This window comes from Rattus rattus, chromosome 2, assembly GCF_011064425.1.
Source record: "Rattus rattus isolate New Zealand chromosome 2, Rrattus_CSIRO_v1, whole genome shotgun sequence".
In the NCBI taxonomy this organism is placed as follows: Eukaryota; Metazoa; Chordata; class Mammalia; order Rodentia; family Muridae; genus Rattus; species Rattus rattus.
Window position 1 is genome coordinate 953077 of NC_046155.1, and position 14994 is coordinate 968070.

The window sequence follows — 14994 nt, forward strand, 5'->3', positions numbered from 1 at the left end:
TCTCCCAACCTCCTCATCTCCCCCTCCCTCCCACCCCTTCGGGGTTGAGCCCTGCTTCAGGGAGCTCACAGTCTGGTTGCTAAGGTGGTTTTGTAACATCTCTGAGCTGGGTCCCTAGGATGGCGACAGGGAAGGGGAACTGATCTAGCTTCAGTTGTCAGTTTGACACCTGGGAAGAGGAAACTTAACCGAGAAATTGTCACCATCTGACTGGCCTATGGGCTTGTCTATGAAGGCAGTCTCTTGATTACTAATTGATGTAGGGAGGCTCAGCTCACTGTGATGTTACACCCCTAGGCAGGTGATCTGGGCTATATATAAAAGCTAGCAGAGGGGCCGGAGAGATGGCTCAATAGTTAAGAGCTCTGACTGCTCTTCTGGAAGGCCCCACATTGGGCAGATCGCAGCTGTCTGTAACCCCAGCTCTGGGGAATGCCTCTGGCCTCCATGAGCACCAATTAAAAATGATAATCTTTTTTTTTTTTTTTTTTTAAAGCGCTCCTTGAGCAAGCCGAAGGAAGCAGCATCCTCCAAGGTCACTACTTGAGTTCCTGTTGTGACAATTCCGTGACTTTGGTTTCTTTGAAAATCACAGAAATATTATGGGACTAAAATACTATTAACTTAGTTTTAATCCCAGGTGTGGGAAACGGGGCAGATAGTTTCTGAGACTGTGCGGTGTTTGGAATTCTGGGGACTTTTCAGAGGGCATAAAAATGCTAGGGCCTTTGAGAGGCTGTGCGGGTTGTTGGTGGGTTGCTGTAGGTCACGGTCTGTTGAGTAGTGTTCACAGAGAAGAAACAAGAAGAAATTAGATTTCCTGACGGCGGAGATCAAACTTAACCCAAGGAACTCGACACCCCCAGCCAGCAGGAAGTCGTCTAACAATGATATCATCCTCTTTCTGACCCTAACTTTATTCAGGGATCTCTTTCCGTTCCCCTCTATCCTTTTTCTCCCTTACCTCGTGTTAGGGGGTTGAAAGGGTGGGAGAAAAGGGGTGGGGAAGGGTGGAAGAAAGAACCCACAAAATAGCAAAAGACAACTACAAGTTCCTACCTCCATGTTCCTGGCTTGGCTTGGCTTGCAGGAGGACTGTAACCTGTAAGCCAGACAAAATATTTTCCCCCCAAGCTACTTTTTGCCGAGTGCTTTTTTTTTTTTTTTTTTTTTTTTAAATCACAGCCACCGAGATGCAAACTAATATAAAAGTTGGTTCCTGGAATGTGGGTGTTGCTGTGATGGGCATGACCATGTGGCTTTTGTGCCACCCAGTGCTCAGAGCTTAACGAACTGTTGTGGGAACTTGGAAATCACGGTGACAGCAGTGCAGACAAAGGTGGCCTGGCTTGTGAAGTTTCAGAGTTTGTCAGGGTTGTCCATGTGATATATTCGAAATAAGAATCAGCGGAAGCGATCTGGGTTGTGGTGGTGCACGCCTTTGATTCCAGCATCCAGGAGGCAGAGGCAGGCAGATCTGAGTTTGAGGCCAGCCTGGCCTATGGAATGAATTCCAGGAGAGCCGGGGCTACACGGAGAAGTCCCATCTCAAAAAACCAGGGGGGAAAAATCAGTGAAAACCTTTGATTTACTGGGATTATGGATGTTTGTTAGCTAGTGCTGAAAAAAAAACAGCTGCTACTAGTAAGAAACCAGCATCACTAAGGCAAAGTCTTCTGGGAAGTGTTTCTCAGGGTCACCACACAGAAGCTGTGGCCTAGTGGGGGCCAAGGCCACATCTTAAGCTGTCAACAGAACTTGGCCAGCAATGTGTAAGAGGCTTCCAAATGGTACTGGTTTTGAAGGCATGAAAGGGTCATGGAGAACAGCTGAGGCAGGGTCAGATCCCTGAGGGGAGGCCAGGAGGTCGCTGGTGAAATTGCAGTCTCAGGTGCAGCAGGGACCTGAGGATATGGGGGTTGCCAGGACTGTGAGTCAAGTGCCAAGGACAGCAGCAGTTGTGCAGAGGGACTGGCTCCAGCCTTCAAGACAACCATGTGTTCTGTGGAAGGCAGGCAGCAGAGCAGAGCTGCTTCAGTGATTTGGGGCTAGAAGAGCATGTGTGAGTCCCACATGCTGGGTACTGACTTTGATAGCATGACTCGATGTTGGGTTTTGCTTGATCTGATTGTGTCTGGGTCCTTTCTTCTCTTTTGAAATAAGAAAGTATGTATTTTAGATTTTACAGTAGCCCACATTTAAGAGACTAGATTTTTTAAAAAAAGATAATCTAGACTTAATCTAGACTATCAGGTTATTGTAATTTTTTTTTAAAGACAGGGTTTCTCTGTGTAGCCCTGGTTGTCCTGGAAGTCATTCTGTAGACCAGGCTGATCTGAAACTTGCCTCTGCCTCCTGAGTGCTGGGATTAAAGGTGTATGCTAACTTTTTTTTTAAAATTTTTATTTTTTCTTCCATTTTTATTAAATTGGGTATTTCTTATTTACATTTTAAATGTTATTCCCTTTCCCATTTTCCTGTCTGTCAGCCCCCTAGCCCCTCCCCCTCCCCTGGCTAACATTTTTTTATATTGCGATATTAACCTAGGATCTTAGGGACAAATAAGAAAGGAAAGGTTATGCTCTAGCAGAGACAGGTTAAAGGGGTGAAATGTCACAGTTCTTTTTTCAAACTAGACACCTAGGAAGAGGGAACCTCATAGCTGAGGAATTGCTTCCATCAGACTGGCCTATGGGCGTCTTGGAGGAGACATTTTCTTGATTGCTAATTGATTATAGGAGGGTTTAAGTCACTGTGGGTGGTACATTCCTAGGTAGATGGGCTCAGGTTATGTAATAAAGCTAGCTAAGCAAGTCAAGGGATGCAGTGCTCCTCACAAGCGGCAGTGCTCCTCCTCACAAGAAGCAGTACTCCTCACAAGCGGCAGTGTTCCTCCTCACAAGCAGCAGTGCTCCTCACAAGCAGCAGTGTTCCTCCCCACAAGCAGCAGTGCTCCTCACAAGCAGTAGTGCTCCTCATAAGCAGTGTTCCTCTATGGTCTCTGCTTCAGTTCCCATCTCCAGGTTCCAGCCTTGAGTTCCTGCCTTGACTTCCCTCAGTTACGGACTGTAACCTGTAAACCAAGCTGCTTTCAGTCAGAATGTTTTATCGCAGCAACAAAGAAGCTAACTAATACAGGGACAATTAGGCTGGGTGGCAGGATGTGAGTCAGGGCACCTGAGGCTGCCGGAGGGAGGGTGGGGCTCCCCGGGATAGGTGGAGTGGGGTCCTTGAGCAATCAGCCCTGCAGGCTCCCTCTTTAATTCTTTTCGAAATTACATTTATTTTATATTATGCCATATGTTTGCATTGTATGTAGGTGCAGGCATTTAGATCTAAAGGCAGCGTGTGGAAGTCGGTTCTTTCTACCATGTGGGAGGGAACCAGGCATTCAACTCAGATGGTCTCCTTTGGGGCAAAAGTAACTTTACCCATGAAAAGTGGCTTCCTGTTTTTGAAGTGCACTCTCAAGATGCCCAATACCCACTCAGCATCAAGAGCCTAGGGCCCCCATGTGCAGGGAATAGAAAGACCCCTACTGTATTTGCTGAGCTTAACGAGTGGTCCTAAAGAGGTAGGTGGGCTGTGATTTGTGTCAATTGGCTCAGAGGAGCAGAAGAGGTGAGGCTGCCACGTGGGAGGGAGGGCTCCATAAGCCTGGGTGGGCAGCCCTCCTCAAATCCTGGGACACAGACCTCTAGTGTCCTCCATATTCTGTGGGACCGACGCCAGGCTAGGAGGCTTTCTCCCGCTGCAGCCACATGCCATCCAAAGGCCCCGCACGGCTCTCACCGGTCCCGGGGCCGGGAGACCCTGCCACCCTCTCAGGCTTCCCACCCGCAGCCCCGTTCTGTCACGTTCCAGCCGCCTGACTCAGGCCGCACGGGGCGGGGAGCCGGGAGGCGGTGCCGGCGCCCGCTCGGCCCCGGAGGCGGCACCAGGAAGCACCCGCCCCGGCCGGAGCCGCCATGTAACCGGCGCCGCCCGGAGCCCCAGCCGCGCGGGCCCCAGCGACCGGCCCGCCATGGGAGACGAGGATGAGGATGAGGGCTGCGCCGTGGAGCTGCAGATCACCGAAGGTGGGTGCCGGATCCCGAGGCGGCTGCCCGGGACGGGTGGCAAGAGTCAGCGACCCGCTGGGCTCATTCGCCCCCCTGTGCCCGCAGCCAACCTGACCGGGCATGAGGAGAAGGTGAGCGTGGAGAACTTCGCGCTGCTCAAGGTGCTGGGCACGGGAGGTGAGAACTGCGTTCACTGGGCTAGTGCCCTGGCATGGTACTTTGGGCCTTCTGCCCGCCCACTCGCCTGGCCCCGGGCCTGGGCCTGGCTGCTGGGGAGGTCCCCCCACCCTTTCCCGGCAGAGCACCCCTTGCCCGCCCCGCCCTACCGTACCAGGGTTCCGTGCCCACTTGCAGGGCGTCCGCGTTGACAGGACTGTTCTCTACAAAGTCCTGTGTGTGCATGCCCCCTGCCGCGATTTCCTAGTCTCTTTGGGGTTTTGACTCCCTCCCAAGGGCTTTGCATAGCTTCTCCCCCTTCTTTCCTTGCGAGCCCCACTCTTGTATTTTGCAAATCCCCCAGTCTGGGTTTGCACATCCCTACGCTGTCTAGGAGCGCGCCTCTGCCTCCGTGCCAGCGTTTTCATCTTTTCTCAGCTCTCTGATCATCCCAGGTTTGCACGTGCCCCGCCCCCTCCCCGCCCCGCAGGCCTTCTGGAGTTGCAAGCTCCCCAGGCTAGTTTGCACTGCACATTGCTTCTGGAGCTTAACTGAGCACCCTCCAGGGAGGGCTCACCTTTTCCTTAGAAGGCTCTGTCAGCCTTTTGCACCCCTCTTCCTACCAGTCTGCACCGCCCTCGCACTTACAGCCCACCTTCCAACCGCTTGCTTGCTGCTCCCACAGCCTACGGGAAGGTGTTCCTGGTGCGGAAGGCGGGTGGGCACGATGCGGGCAAGCTCTATGCCATGAAGGTGCTTCGCAAGGCGGCGTTGGTGCAGCGCGCCAAGACGCAGGAGCATACCCGCACCGAACGCTCAGTGCTGGAGCTGGTACGCCAGGCACCATTCCTGGTCACACTGCACTACGCCTTCCAGACGGACGCCAAACTGCACCTCATCCTGGGTGAGAGCCTGTCATATCTTAGCTTTGGAGGGCGATGGGAGTCGTTAGGCTACCTTGTAGGGGAACATCTAAACTTTTCCTGCACCCCCAGACTATGTGAGCGGTGGTGAGATGTTCACTCACCTGTACCAGCGCCAGTACTTCAAGGAGGCTGAGGTGCGAGTGTACGGGGGAGAGATTGTGCTGGCCCTGGAGCACCTGCACAAGGTAGGAGAGGGCCCTGGCTTTTGGCTGCTCTCTGGGGACTGCCCTGAACCTAATGAGGGGCTTCCTGTTTCATGGGGTGGCCTGGGTGGGGATCTTGAAAAAACTGCTTGCCTTGGCACAACCTGGAGGGTCTTCTGCTCCACAGACTTCTGGAAGGGGCTTTCCTTCAACAGGAACTTAGGCTAACCCTCATCAGACTTCCTTAAGTGGTGACCTCAGACCTCAGTCCCCAAGACCTCTGAAATGGGGCTTTTTGTTTACACTCTTGGAGGCCTGTGCACAGGACTTCTCGATTTATCCCTTTGGTGGCCCTTCTTGATTCCCTTCTTATTCGATTTTATTGTGTACATGTGTGGTAAGTGTATGTGCATATGTGCCAGAGCACATATGTGGGTCAGATTCTGTGACATTAATGATCTCCTTCCACTGTTACATGGATGCTGGGGATCAATCTCAGAGTGTCAGCACTGTCGGCTGAGCCTTCTCGGTGGCCCTTAGCCATCTCACGTAGCCCAGGCTGGCCTTGAAATCCCTATGTAGTCAAGAAAGACCTTAAACTTCTGACCCTGCAACTCCTATCTCTTTGAAACTGAGAGTACAGGCTTGTCCATCACGCCCAGTTTCTTGGGGTGCTGGGGATCCAGCTGAGGACCTCATGCTAGGTACTCTACTAACCAGTCCCACCCAGCCCCAGCACTCACTTTTTTCTCTTTTCTCTTCTTCCTTTTCTTCTTCGTTTGTTGTTTTGTTTTGAGAGTCTCACTTTGTAACCCAGCTCTCCTGGTAGTCGATGAGTAGCCTAGGCTGGCCTCCTATCATAGCCTTCTGTCAACTAGGATGGCAGGTGTGTGCTTACATGCCTGGATCCAGTGGCTTTTCTTAACTAATAACTAGCCCTGCCCCGGCCTCATCCTGCCCTGGAGATCTTCAGGGCACCTCTGTATCCTAAGTGGGGACCTGCAGGAATGTGTACGGCGACTATCAGGGCAGCACTCAATGTCTCCTCTGTTCCTGCCAGTTGGGCATCATCTACAGGGACCTGAAGCTGGAGAACGTCTTACTTGACTCTGAAGGTCACATTGTCCTCACAGACTTTGGTTTGAGCAAGGAGTTCCTGACTGAGGAGGTGAGTGGATGGCAAGCTCTGCCCATGGTGCTTCCAGATAGGCCTTTGTTGTGCTCCCTCCATATCAGCCCCCCGGGCGCTGCAGAGTAGTTGGGTACAAGGTTCCCACTGTTTTGTTCCGAGTCTTCTAAAGTTGAGCAAGTTCTGCTCTAAGTTTTTAGGGCCTTTGGGGTACGGGTGAAGTTGAGGTATCCAAATGGGTCCTCTTGGCTTCCCAGAAAGAGCGAACCTTCTCCTTCTGTGGCACCATCGAGTACATGGCTCCCGAAATCATCCGAAGCAAGGCTGGACATGGCAAGGTGGGTTGTCAGGGTGAAGATGGCAGGGGTGGAGCTAGTGCACAAGGCCTTCACTCTGACCCTGCCCCATAGGCTGTGGACTGGTGGAGCCTGGGTATCCTGCTCTTCGAGCTGCTGACAGGAGCCTCACCCTTCACACTGGAGGGAGAAAGGAACACTCAGGCTGAGGTGTCTCGGTAAGTTGTACAGGTCATGGAGGGTAGCTGAGGGCTATACGGCCTGCCTGGGCTGGGCTGGGAGGGGGCTTGCTGCCCCTGACACCCCACCCATCCTCCCAGACGGATCTTGAAGTGCTCCCCTCCCTTCCCTCCCCGGATTGGGCCTGTGGCACAGGACCTGCTACAGCGTCTGCTGTGCAAGGACCCTAAGAAGAGGTTGGGCGCAGGTCCCCAGGGTGCACAGGAAGTCAAGAGTCACCTCTTTTTCCAGGTGAGGCTTTAACCTGTGACTTCCTAGATCCTTCGCCTCTGTAGGCTGGGCTGCAGCATGGGGAACACACATGTATTCTTTTCTGACGTTACGCACAATAAGGGGTCAAAGGGCAGAACACGCAGACTCCACTGTCCTCAGAACACTCGCTGCGCAGATCCCTGGGGATGCGTGAACTGGCACGAAGCCTTCACATTTGACCTCATCGCGTGGGTTTTCCTAGCCGTTGTCTTCTTCTGTTTATATATAGGCATCGGATTTGCCATCTATCAGACATGGCAATGAGAGCATCCATCTGTGGGTATCTCCTGCGGCCAGGCTTTCTGCCTCCGTGCTGGGACCCCAGCCTTGGAGGGCCTCCAGGGTTGCTCTCAGACCCGAGTCCTCCTCTCCCTGGCCAGCATGGCCCCAGGTAGAGGCATGGGCAGGAGTGGACCCCAGAATGAAGCTGACCAGGGTCCACTTCCTTCAGGGAATTTCGGGAACAGCCCCAAGTCAGACTGCATGCTGGGACCATCCTGCAGAAGCCCCAAGGTCTTTGAGGCTTGACACTTGAAACGTGTCCTCTCCCTTCTGCCCTTTCTATGGATAAGCTCTTTGGAGGCTATTCAGATACACACTTACCTGACACTGCACACATACAAATACACATACATATATGTGTGCACATACAAAGGGATGGCGGTGAGGAGAAGCTTCTTCTTACATGAAGGAAATCCAGACCGTGTTCTCCCCCCCCCCCGTTCCTCCATATTGAGATGTGGCACCCATTCCTAGGGTTGCTTTGTGACTCCAAAGGGCTAACCACGTAGACTGCTTCCCAGGAAGGAAGCAGGAGGAGGAAGAGCAGGGTTTGCAAGTTTCTCACCTTCTCTTCAAGGTGCTTTCCTAGACTCCACCTGACAGTCTTTGCTTGCAAGCTATTGGGCACAACCAGGTACAAGGAAGTGTCTGTAAGATGAGGCATCTGGGTTGTGTAGGGATTATGGTGCTAAAAAGACAGGAAATGGATGCTGGCAGAAGCTTAGTTAGTCCTGTCACATTAGCTTAAACACATAAAGGGCAGGTGCTCACTCCCAGAAGGGAGGACGACTTGTAGGAATCGGTTTTCTCCTTCCATATGTGTGTTCCAGGGAGCAAACTCAGACTGTGAGGCTTGGAGGTGAGTGCCTCGTCCAGGGAGAGTCTCACCCACGCTTTTAGTCTCCTTGTAGTTAGAAGTATCAATTCTCCAGTCACTGGTCCAAGTGCCACAAGACTTCCTTTAGATGTGATATGCTCATGGGTCCGATTTTTCTGACCTCCCACCAGGGACTCAAGCTCCCTGTGTAGCTGAGGATAACCTTGTGTTTCTGATTCTCCTGCCTCCACCTCCCCAGTTTTAGGATTATAGGCACACCCAGGTGATGTATCCTGAGGACCAGACTGGGGTTCTGTGCACATCTAGGGAAGCACACTGCCAGCCGGGCTTTGCCCTCAGCTCAAGCTTGCTGCATTTTCAGGTGTCCTTATTTATTAGAGACAAATATTTATCAGCTTGTGCCTCTGGCTGTGCTGGCAGATGGCGGTTGTTTACTTGTATAAACGAGATGTAACGTTCATTCTTTCTCAGGAGTTAGACTCAAAATGGAGTAACTCATATCACGGCTGTGTCGTTATAAAGTAGTCACTCAGCCTGAAAGGTTCTGTTCCATACCACAAGAGGAAGCAGAGCGAATCAGTTTGTTCTCACCTCTCACCCTTGACCTTCCTCCCCAGGGTCTGGATTGGGTTGCTCTGGCTGCCAGAAAGATCCCAGCCCCATTCCGGCCCCAGATCCGCTCAGAGCTGGATGTGGGGAATTTTGCAGAGGAATTCACTCGGCTGGAGCCTGTCTACTCCCCTGCTGGCAGCCCTCCACCTGGGGACCCTAGGATCTTTCAGGTGAGTGGGAAGCCACAAGACTCCAGATGGAGCAGGTGCAGGACACTGTTGCCCGCTTCAGTCCTGCTGGCAAAGTCACTGCCCAGACCCTGGGTTACTCTGAGGACACATCTCCCCAGACTGTTCCACTTCCTAGGGCTGCCTGATGCTGTCAGTTACAGAAGTCCCTCTCGCTGTGTTCGATGGCTTTGTGTGCCCTACGAGCACCTGCTCACCCTTTTCAAACCTTTATTCATTTATGTTTTACTTATTTATTACGTGCATAGGATTTTTGTCTGCTTGTATGTTTATGCACCACGAACATGCCTGGCGCTCAAGGAGGTCAGAAGAAGGCTTCAGATCCCTTGGGACTGCATTGCAGACCCTTGTGAGCTACCATGCTGGTGCTGGGAATCAAACCCAGGACCTCTGGAAGAGCAGCCAGGGCTCTTAACCGCTGAGCCATCTCTCCAGCCCTTGTCCCCCTTTTATACTGGAAACTAAACATGGAGCCTTCTTTGTGCTAAGGAGTGCTCTGCCATGAGCCATGCACTAGCCCCTTTTTTATTTTGAGACATGGTTTTGCTGAGTTGCCTAGGCTGGCCTTGAACTTTCTACTTTACTGCTTCAGTCTCCCAGGTAGCTGAAGTCCGGGTCAGTGCCTCCGGGCCTGGCTTTTCATTTTCTTTCCATTCCACCATTTCCATGTTATCTAGGGTCTAGAGAGATTACTCAATAGTTAAGAGCTCTGCTCTTGCAGATGACAGGAGTTCAAATCCCAGCACCCACAACCATCTGCAACTCTAGGTTTAGGGGAATCTGACGCCCTCTTCTGGCCTCTGAGGGCACTGCACAGATGTGAATAGACATGCATGCAGGCAAAACACCCACAGGTATAGAATAAATAAATTGAAAAGTAGTGCTTTAAATTATTAAGGGTGGAGGATGTAGGTCAGTTGGCAGAGAGCTTGCTTTGCGTATGTGAAGCTTGGGTTTAGCACTGCATAAGCAGGGCTGTTGCTGCTACCTGTAATCCTAGCACTCAGGAAGCAGAGGCAAGAGGGTCAGGAGTTCAGGGTCATCCTTAGCTACATATGGAGTTCTGAGACCAGCCTGGGATATATGAGACTCAGTCTCAAAAATTATTAATAATTTTCAAAATTGCTAAGTGGGCACTCAGGAGGAGATGCTATGGCTGTCCCATAGCCTAGCACACTGGCTTAGAAACTCAGGGCTGAGTGCTGAGGCTTGCCTTAGCTTGGTCCAGGGCCAGGGGAGATGTGGTCCTGTGTCAGCTTCTCCTACCTGCTGCTCCACACAGTACCACTGCACTTTCTAGGGGCTCCCAGGCACACCTCTATTTTGCCTCCCCCAGAACCGATGAGCTCCCCGTCTGCTCAAACCACCTGGCTCTCTGAGATTTCCTTTCCTGTGCACTGCCCTTGGGCCCAGCACCTACTGCTGAGCGATTTGACATGACTGGTTTGGAAGCCCCTAAGGATTGGGATTAATCCCTGTGTCTCTCAGGCCTAGGGCTCAGGTCAAGCCTGTAGAACATAGTATAAGCATATTAAATAAAACAGAACACCATGGAGTTTGACAGAGCCAGACCGTTATGACGGTATCACACTGGCCATCCCAGCACTCGGAGGGCTGAGGCGCAGAGGGAGTCTCTGTTGAGCCCCCATAATGTGGTCTGGGCACTGGGAATCCCCAGTGAGCTTAACAGGAGAAAGTGCTAGCCACATGGAGTCTGGCCTAAAGAAACCGATAGCGTTGCATGGTAATGAACACTTGTAATTCCAGCACTGGGAGACTGAGGCAGGAGGAGGGATGTGAGTTTGAGGTCAGCCTGGGCTACATTGTGAGTACCAGGCCGACCAAGGCTATGTAACATGACCCTGTCTCAAGACAAGGCGAAGACCGGGCAATGGTGGCACAGGCCTTTAATCTCAGCACTCAGGAGGCATAGCCCCTGGGAATCTCTGTGAATTCAGACCAGCCTGGTCCACACAGTAAGCACAAAACAAATTGACAAACCCAAACAATAACAACAAAAACAAAACCATAACAACAACAGAACTTTGAGATTGCAAGGACGCGGGTCTATGGGAAAGGCAAAGACTGGCTTTCTATGCTGTTAGCTGCTTGCCTTTCCCGGCAACCCTCCCTTCCCAGAGGAGGCCAGCATCTGGCTTGAAAGGGTAGAGCGTTGTTTTTCCCCCTTAGCAGATATTGCTGAATTATCTTAAGCTAAGTGTGCATGACAACAGGTGCAGCCCTTGTGTACAGTCCTGGGCCACTAGTCTGTGCTAGGTGCTTTGGGGGTAGAAGCCGGTCACTGTGATGACAGAAGTGTGGGTGTCCCACACTAGGAGGGTAGGCATGGCTCCAAGTGAGCATAAACACGGTCGTCCACACAGGCTGTGTGCGCCCAGTTGTAAGAATGCCCCTAACGGCCCCTCTGGGGATGAACTCAGCCCCGCCCCCTGGGCATCCACCCCCACACTCTCCTTTGCAGGGATACTCCTTCGTGGCTCCTTCCATACTCTTTGACCACAACAACGCAGTGATGGCTGATGTGCTGGCGGCACCTGGTGCTGGATACAGGCCTGGCAGGGCAGCAGTTGCCAGGAGTGCCATGATGCAGGTGGGCTGGCCCGGGGTGGAGATGGTATTGGCTTTGTTGGAGTCCTCTGGGTTGGTTGTCAATGGCCGGGTCCCACCGGTTGCTGTTGATATGGTTTGGGTGTAGGCAGGCCGCCGGCCATCACACGGTTGCTCATATTCAGTGTAAGAATCTAATGATCCCCCTTTACCTCCAGGACTCGCCTTTTTTCCAGCAGTATGAGCTGGACCTTCGGGAGCCAGCGCTGGGGCAGGGCAGCTTCTCTGTGTGTCGGCGATGTCGCCAGCGCCAGAGTGGTCAGGAATTTGCCGTCAAGATCCTCAGCCGCAGGTGGGAGCCTCTGTGGGCAGAGCCCACCAGCGAGGGCTAGGAATAAGGGCCCAGTAGGCCACTGTAACCCCTCGTGCCTTTTCCCAGGCTGGAGGAGAACACTCAGCGCGAGGTAGCTGCCCTTCGCTTGTGCCAGTCACACCCCAACGTGGTGAACCTGCATGAGGTGCTTCACGACCAGGTGACCAACGCTTGTTAGGGGCAGCCTGTGGAGTAGGGGATGGTAGAGAAGAGAGAGACCCCAGAAGTGGGATCCGAGGGGTATAGGGCCTGAGGACTACGGGACACTGCTGAGGATGGAGCGGAAAGGAATGTGAGAAGGACGTTCAGGAAGCGGGGCTTATGAGATGGGGGTGGTTAAACTTGGATAAAAATGAGGTCCTGAAAAGCTGTTGGTTTTGGGGGTGGTGTGTACAAGAATATGGGACTCCTGAGATATCTGGGAGGGCAGGCAGTGGCAGGGACCCGCCTCTCGCCTTCTGCAGTTACACACTTATCTGGTCCTGGAGTTGCTGCGGGGCGGGGAGCTGCTGGAGCACATCCGCAAGAAGCGACTCTTCAGCGAGTCCGAGGCTAGCCAGATCCTTCGGAGCTTGGTGTCAGCCGTGAGCTTCATGCATGAGGAGGCGGGCGTGGTGCACCGTGACCTGAAACCCGAGGTGGGTGCGAGACCCGGGCGGTGGAGCAGGACTGCCTGGCACCTGTACTGGGCTCTGCTGCCCCTGACTGTCGCCCGCCTCCCTCCGGTAGAACATCTTGTACGCAGACGACACTCCTGGGGCCCCGGTGAAGATCATCGACTTTGGGTTCGCGAGACTGCGGCCCCAGAGCCCGGCGGGGCCCATGCAGACGCCTTGCTTCACACTGCAGTACGCTGCACCCGAGCTGCTGGCACAGCAGGGGTACGACGAGTCCTGTGATCTTTGGAGCCTGGGTGTCATTCTGGTAAGGTTCTCGGAGGAGCTGGGATTAATTTTCCTGATGGTTAGCCTGACGTAGGGGACCAGGTCTGTTAGTGGGAGTAGCATGTCTTTGAGGCCAGGATGCAAAGCAGGTATTCTGATACTGGGATTGGGGGTATATCACTTTTGAGTCCCTGGAGCAGAGAGGGTGGTGGTGCTGTGAGCGGGTGAGGGTGCACCCTTCCCCTTGCAGCCTGGACTTGTCTCAATCCTTTATTTCCTCCTAGTACATGATGCTGTCTGGACAGGTTCCCTTCCAAGGGGCCTCTGGCCAGGGTGGACAGAGCCAGGCAGCTGAGATCATGTGCAAGATCCGTGAAGGGCGCTTCTCTCTGGACGGGGAAGCCTGGCAAGGTGTTTCGGAGGAAGCCAAGGAGCTGGTCCGAGGTGCGGAGCTGGAGGACTTAGGGCATGGTTAGGGAGGGAAGGTCATGAGGCAGGCGAATCGCTGGATCAGGGTACAGGAGCAGAGTGAGTCTCCCTTCCCAGCATGCCCCTGCCTTACCACCAGGGCTACTGACAGTGGACCCGGCCAAGCGGCTGAAGCTGGAGGGGCTGCGTAGCAGCTCGTGGCTTCAGGACGGCAGTGCGCGCTCCTCGCCCCCGCTCCGCACGCCGGATGTGCTGGAGTCCTCTGGGCCAGCAGTGCGCTCCGGGCTCAATGCCACTTTCATGGTAAGGGGCAGGCCGCTGGTGGGCGGAGCCCGCCTTTGATGGGTTTGAAGGCCTGGGGCTTGTAGATCCGGGCACTGTGGGATGCATGCCAAGGCGAGGATTAGCAAACCCAAATCTGGCGGGGTGGGACATTCATCCTCTCCTTTCCCAGGCGTTTAACCGAGGAAAGCGCGAGGGCTTCTTTCTGAAGAGTGTGGAGAACGCGCCGCTGGCCAAAAGGCGCAAGCAGAAGCTCCGGAGCGCGGCCGCCTCCCGCCGCGGCTCCCCCGTGCCTGCCTCCTCGGGTCGCCTACCAGCCTCTGCCTCCAAGGGGACAACTCGCCGAGCCAACGGCCCCTTGTCCCCTTCCTAGCTCCCGCCACTGTGACCCCCTTCCCTTTAGGAGTTCTGACCCGGGAGCCTGGTGTTGCCACCAGACTTTGGGCAGCAGCTCCCACTCTGATCCCCAGGAATTGCCCTCCCCTCCCCACCCACTTCTAGACAGAGCAGAAGTATTTTTATAAGCAGAGATTTTTTTTAAAAATGTCTTACCAGATAAGAATTGGGGACACAGGGAAGCAAGTGTCATGAGCAAAGTGGGGTTTGGGCTTCCCCTCCCCGCTCCCGATGCTGCCTCATCAGGAGAGAGAAAGCCCCTTCCAGGGGCTACTCTGCTTAGAAAGGCATCCTATCCTGTCCCTAAGTACACAGTTGCCATGGGGTAGAGATCAGGAGCCCCCGTCCTGTGCTTCCCTGGGACTTTGCTCCTAGGAGGGGGTACCCATCAATGTCACTTTATGGACCGTGTGCAATGATGTCCACCAAAGACCTGTGTTGGGGATGAGAAGGAGACCATGGGGGCCTCTAGACATTTCTGAGATACATCACTTTTACGTCACTGGCTTCTCCCCAGTGGGGGTAAGAAAGGAGGCAGGTGCCCCTACAAGGGGAGCCCCTTTCTCACTCACCCTTCCTCATTGGCACAGCTGCTTCTAGCTGCAGGTGGAGCCATGGGGTTCTGTACTGGGCATCCACAGTCACTGCCTCAGCCCCTCGAGGCTGTGCCTTTGACTTTAAAATAAAACTCCATTCAGTGCTGCACGTGGACCTGCGGTTTGTGTTCATGGTGAGGATGTCTGGAACCAGAGTTAGAGGGGCAGGTGGGCCTTTGAGACGGTGTCACGTAGCTCTGTGTTGGTGTGCATCCGAGTATGCAGGTATGCGTGCGTATGTGTGTGTTTGTGTGTATAGCCCTGAGGTCCTTATAGATCATTTTCCCTCCATTTCTCTCCATCTTTGATTAATTCATTCCAAACCAGGGTTTTTTCAGTGTAG

The 14994-nt window shown here is 53.5% G+C and overlaps 1 protein-coding gene across 1 annotated transcript; it reads left to right on the forward strand.

The window, feature by feature from the left end:
• Positions 1-3934: 3934 nt before the first annotated feature.
• On the forward strand, positions 3935-14766 carry Rps6ka4 (ribosomal protein S6 kinase A4). Its single transcript, XM_032896496.1, has 17 exons — positions 3935-4079; positions 4167-4238; positions 4903-5121; positions 5213-5328; positions 6347-6454; positions 6673-6753; positions 6826-6929; positions 7032-7182; positions 8941-9105; positions 11606-11734; positions 11910-12043; positions 12131-12224; positions 12529-12702; positions 12794-12988; positions 13233-13392; positions 13517-13680; positions 13832-14766. Exons 1-17 carry the CDS (start codon positions 4025-4027, stop codon positions 14030-14032), a joined length of 2322 nt encoding a protein of 773 aa, XP_032752387.1. The 5' UTR covers positions 3935-4024; the 3' UTR covers positions 14033-14766.
• The last annotated feature ends 228 nt before the right edge of the window (positions 14767-14994 follow it).

Excerpts from the sequence above, each read along its gene's own strand:
- Rps6ka4 (XM_032896496.1), top strand. The coding sequence starts at position 4,025 with ATGGGAGACGAGGATGAGGATGAGGGCTGCGCCGTGGAGCTGCAGATC. Across the intron at positions 11,735-11,909 it reads CCAGGAGTGCCATGATGCAG|GACTCGCCTTTTTTCCAGCA; the intron begins GTGGGCTGGCCC and ends CTTTACCTCCAG. Across the intron at positions 12,989-13,232 it reads GGAGCCTGGGTGTCATTCTG|TACATGATGCTGTCTGGACA; the intron begins GTAAGGTTCTCG and ends ATTTCCTCCTAG.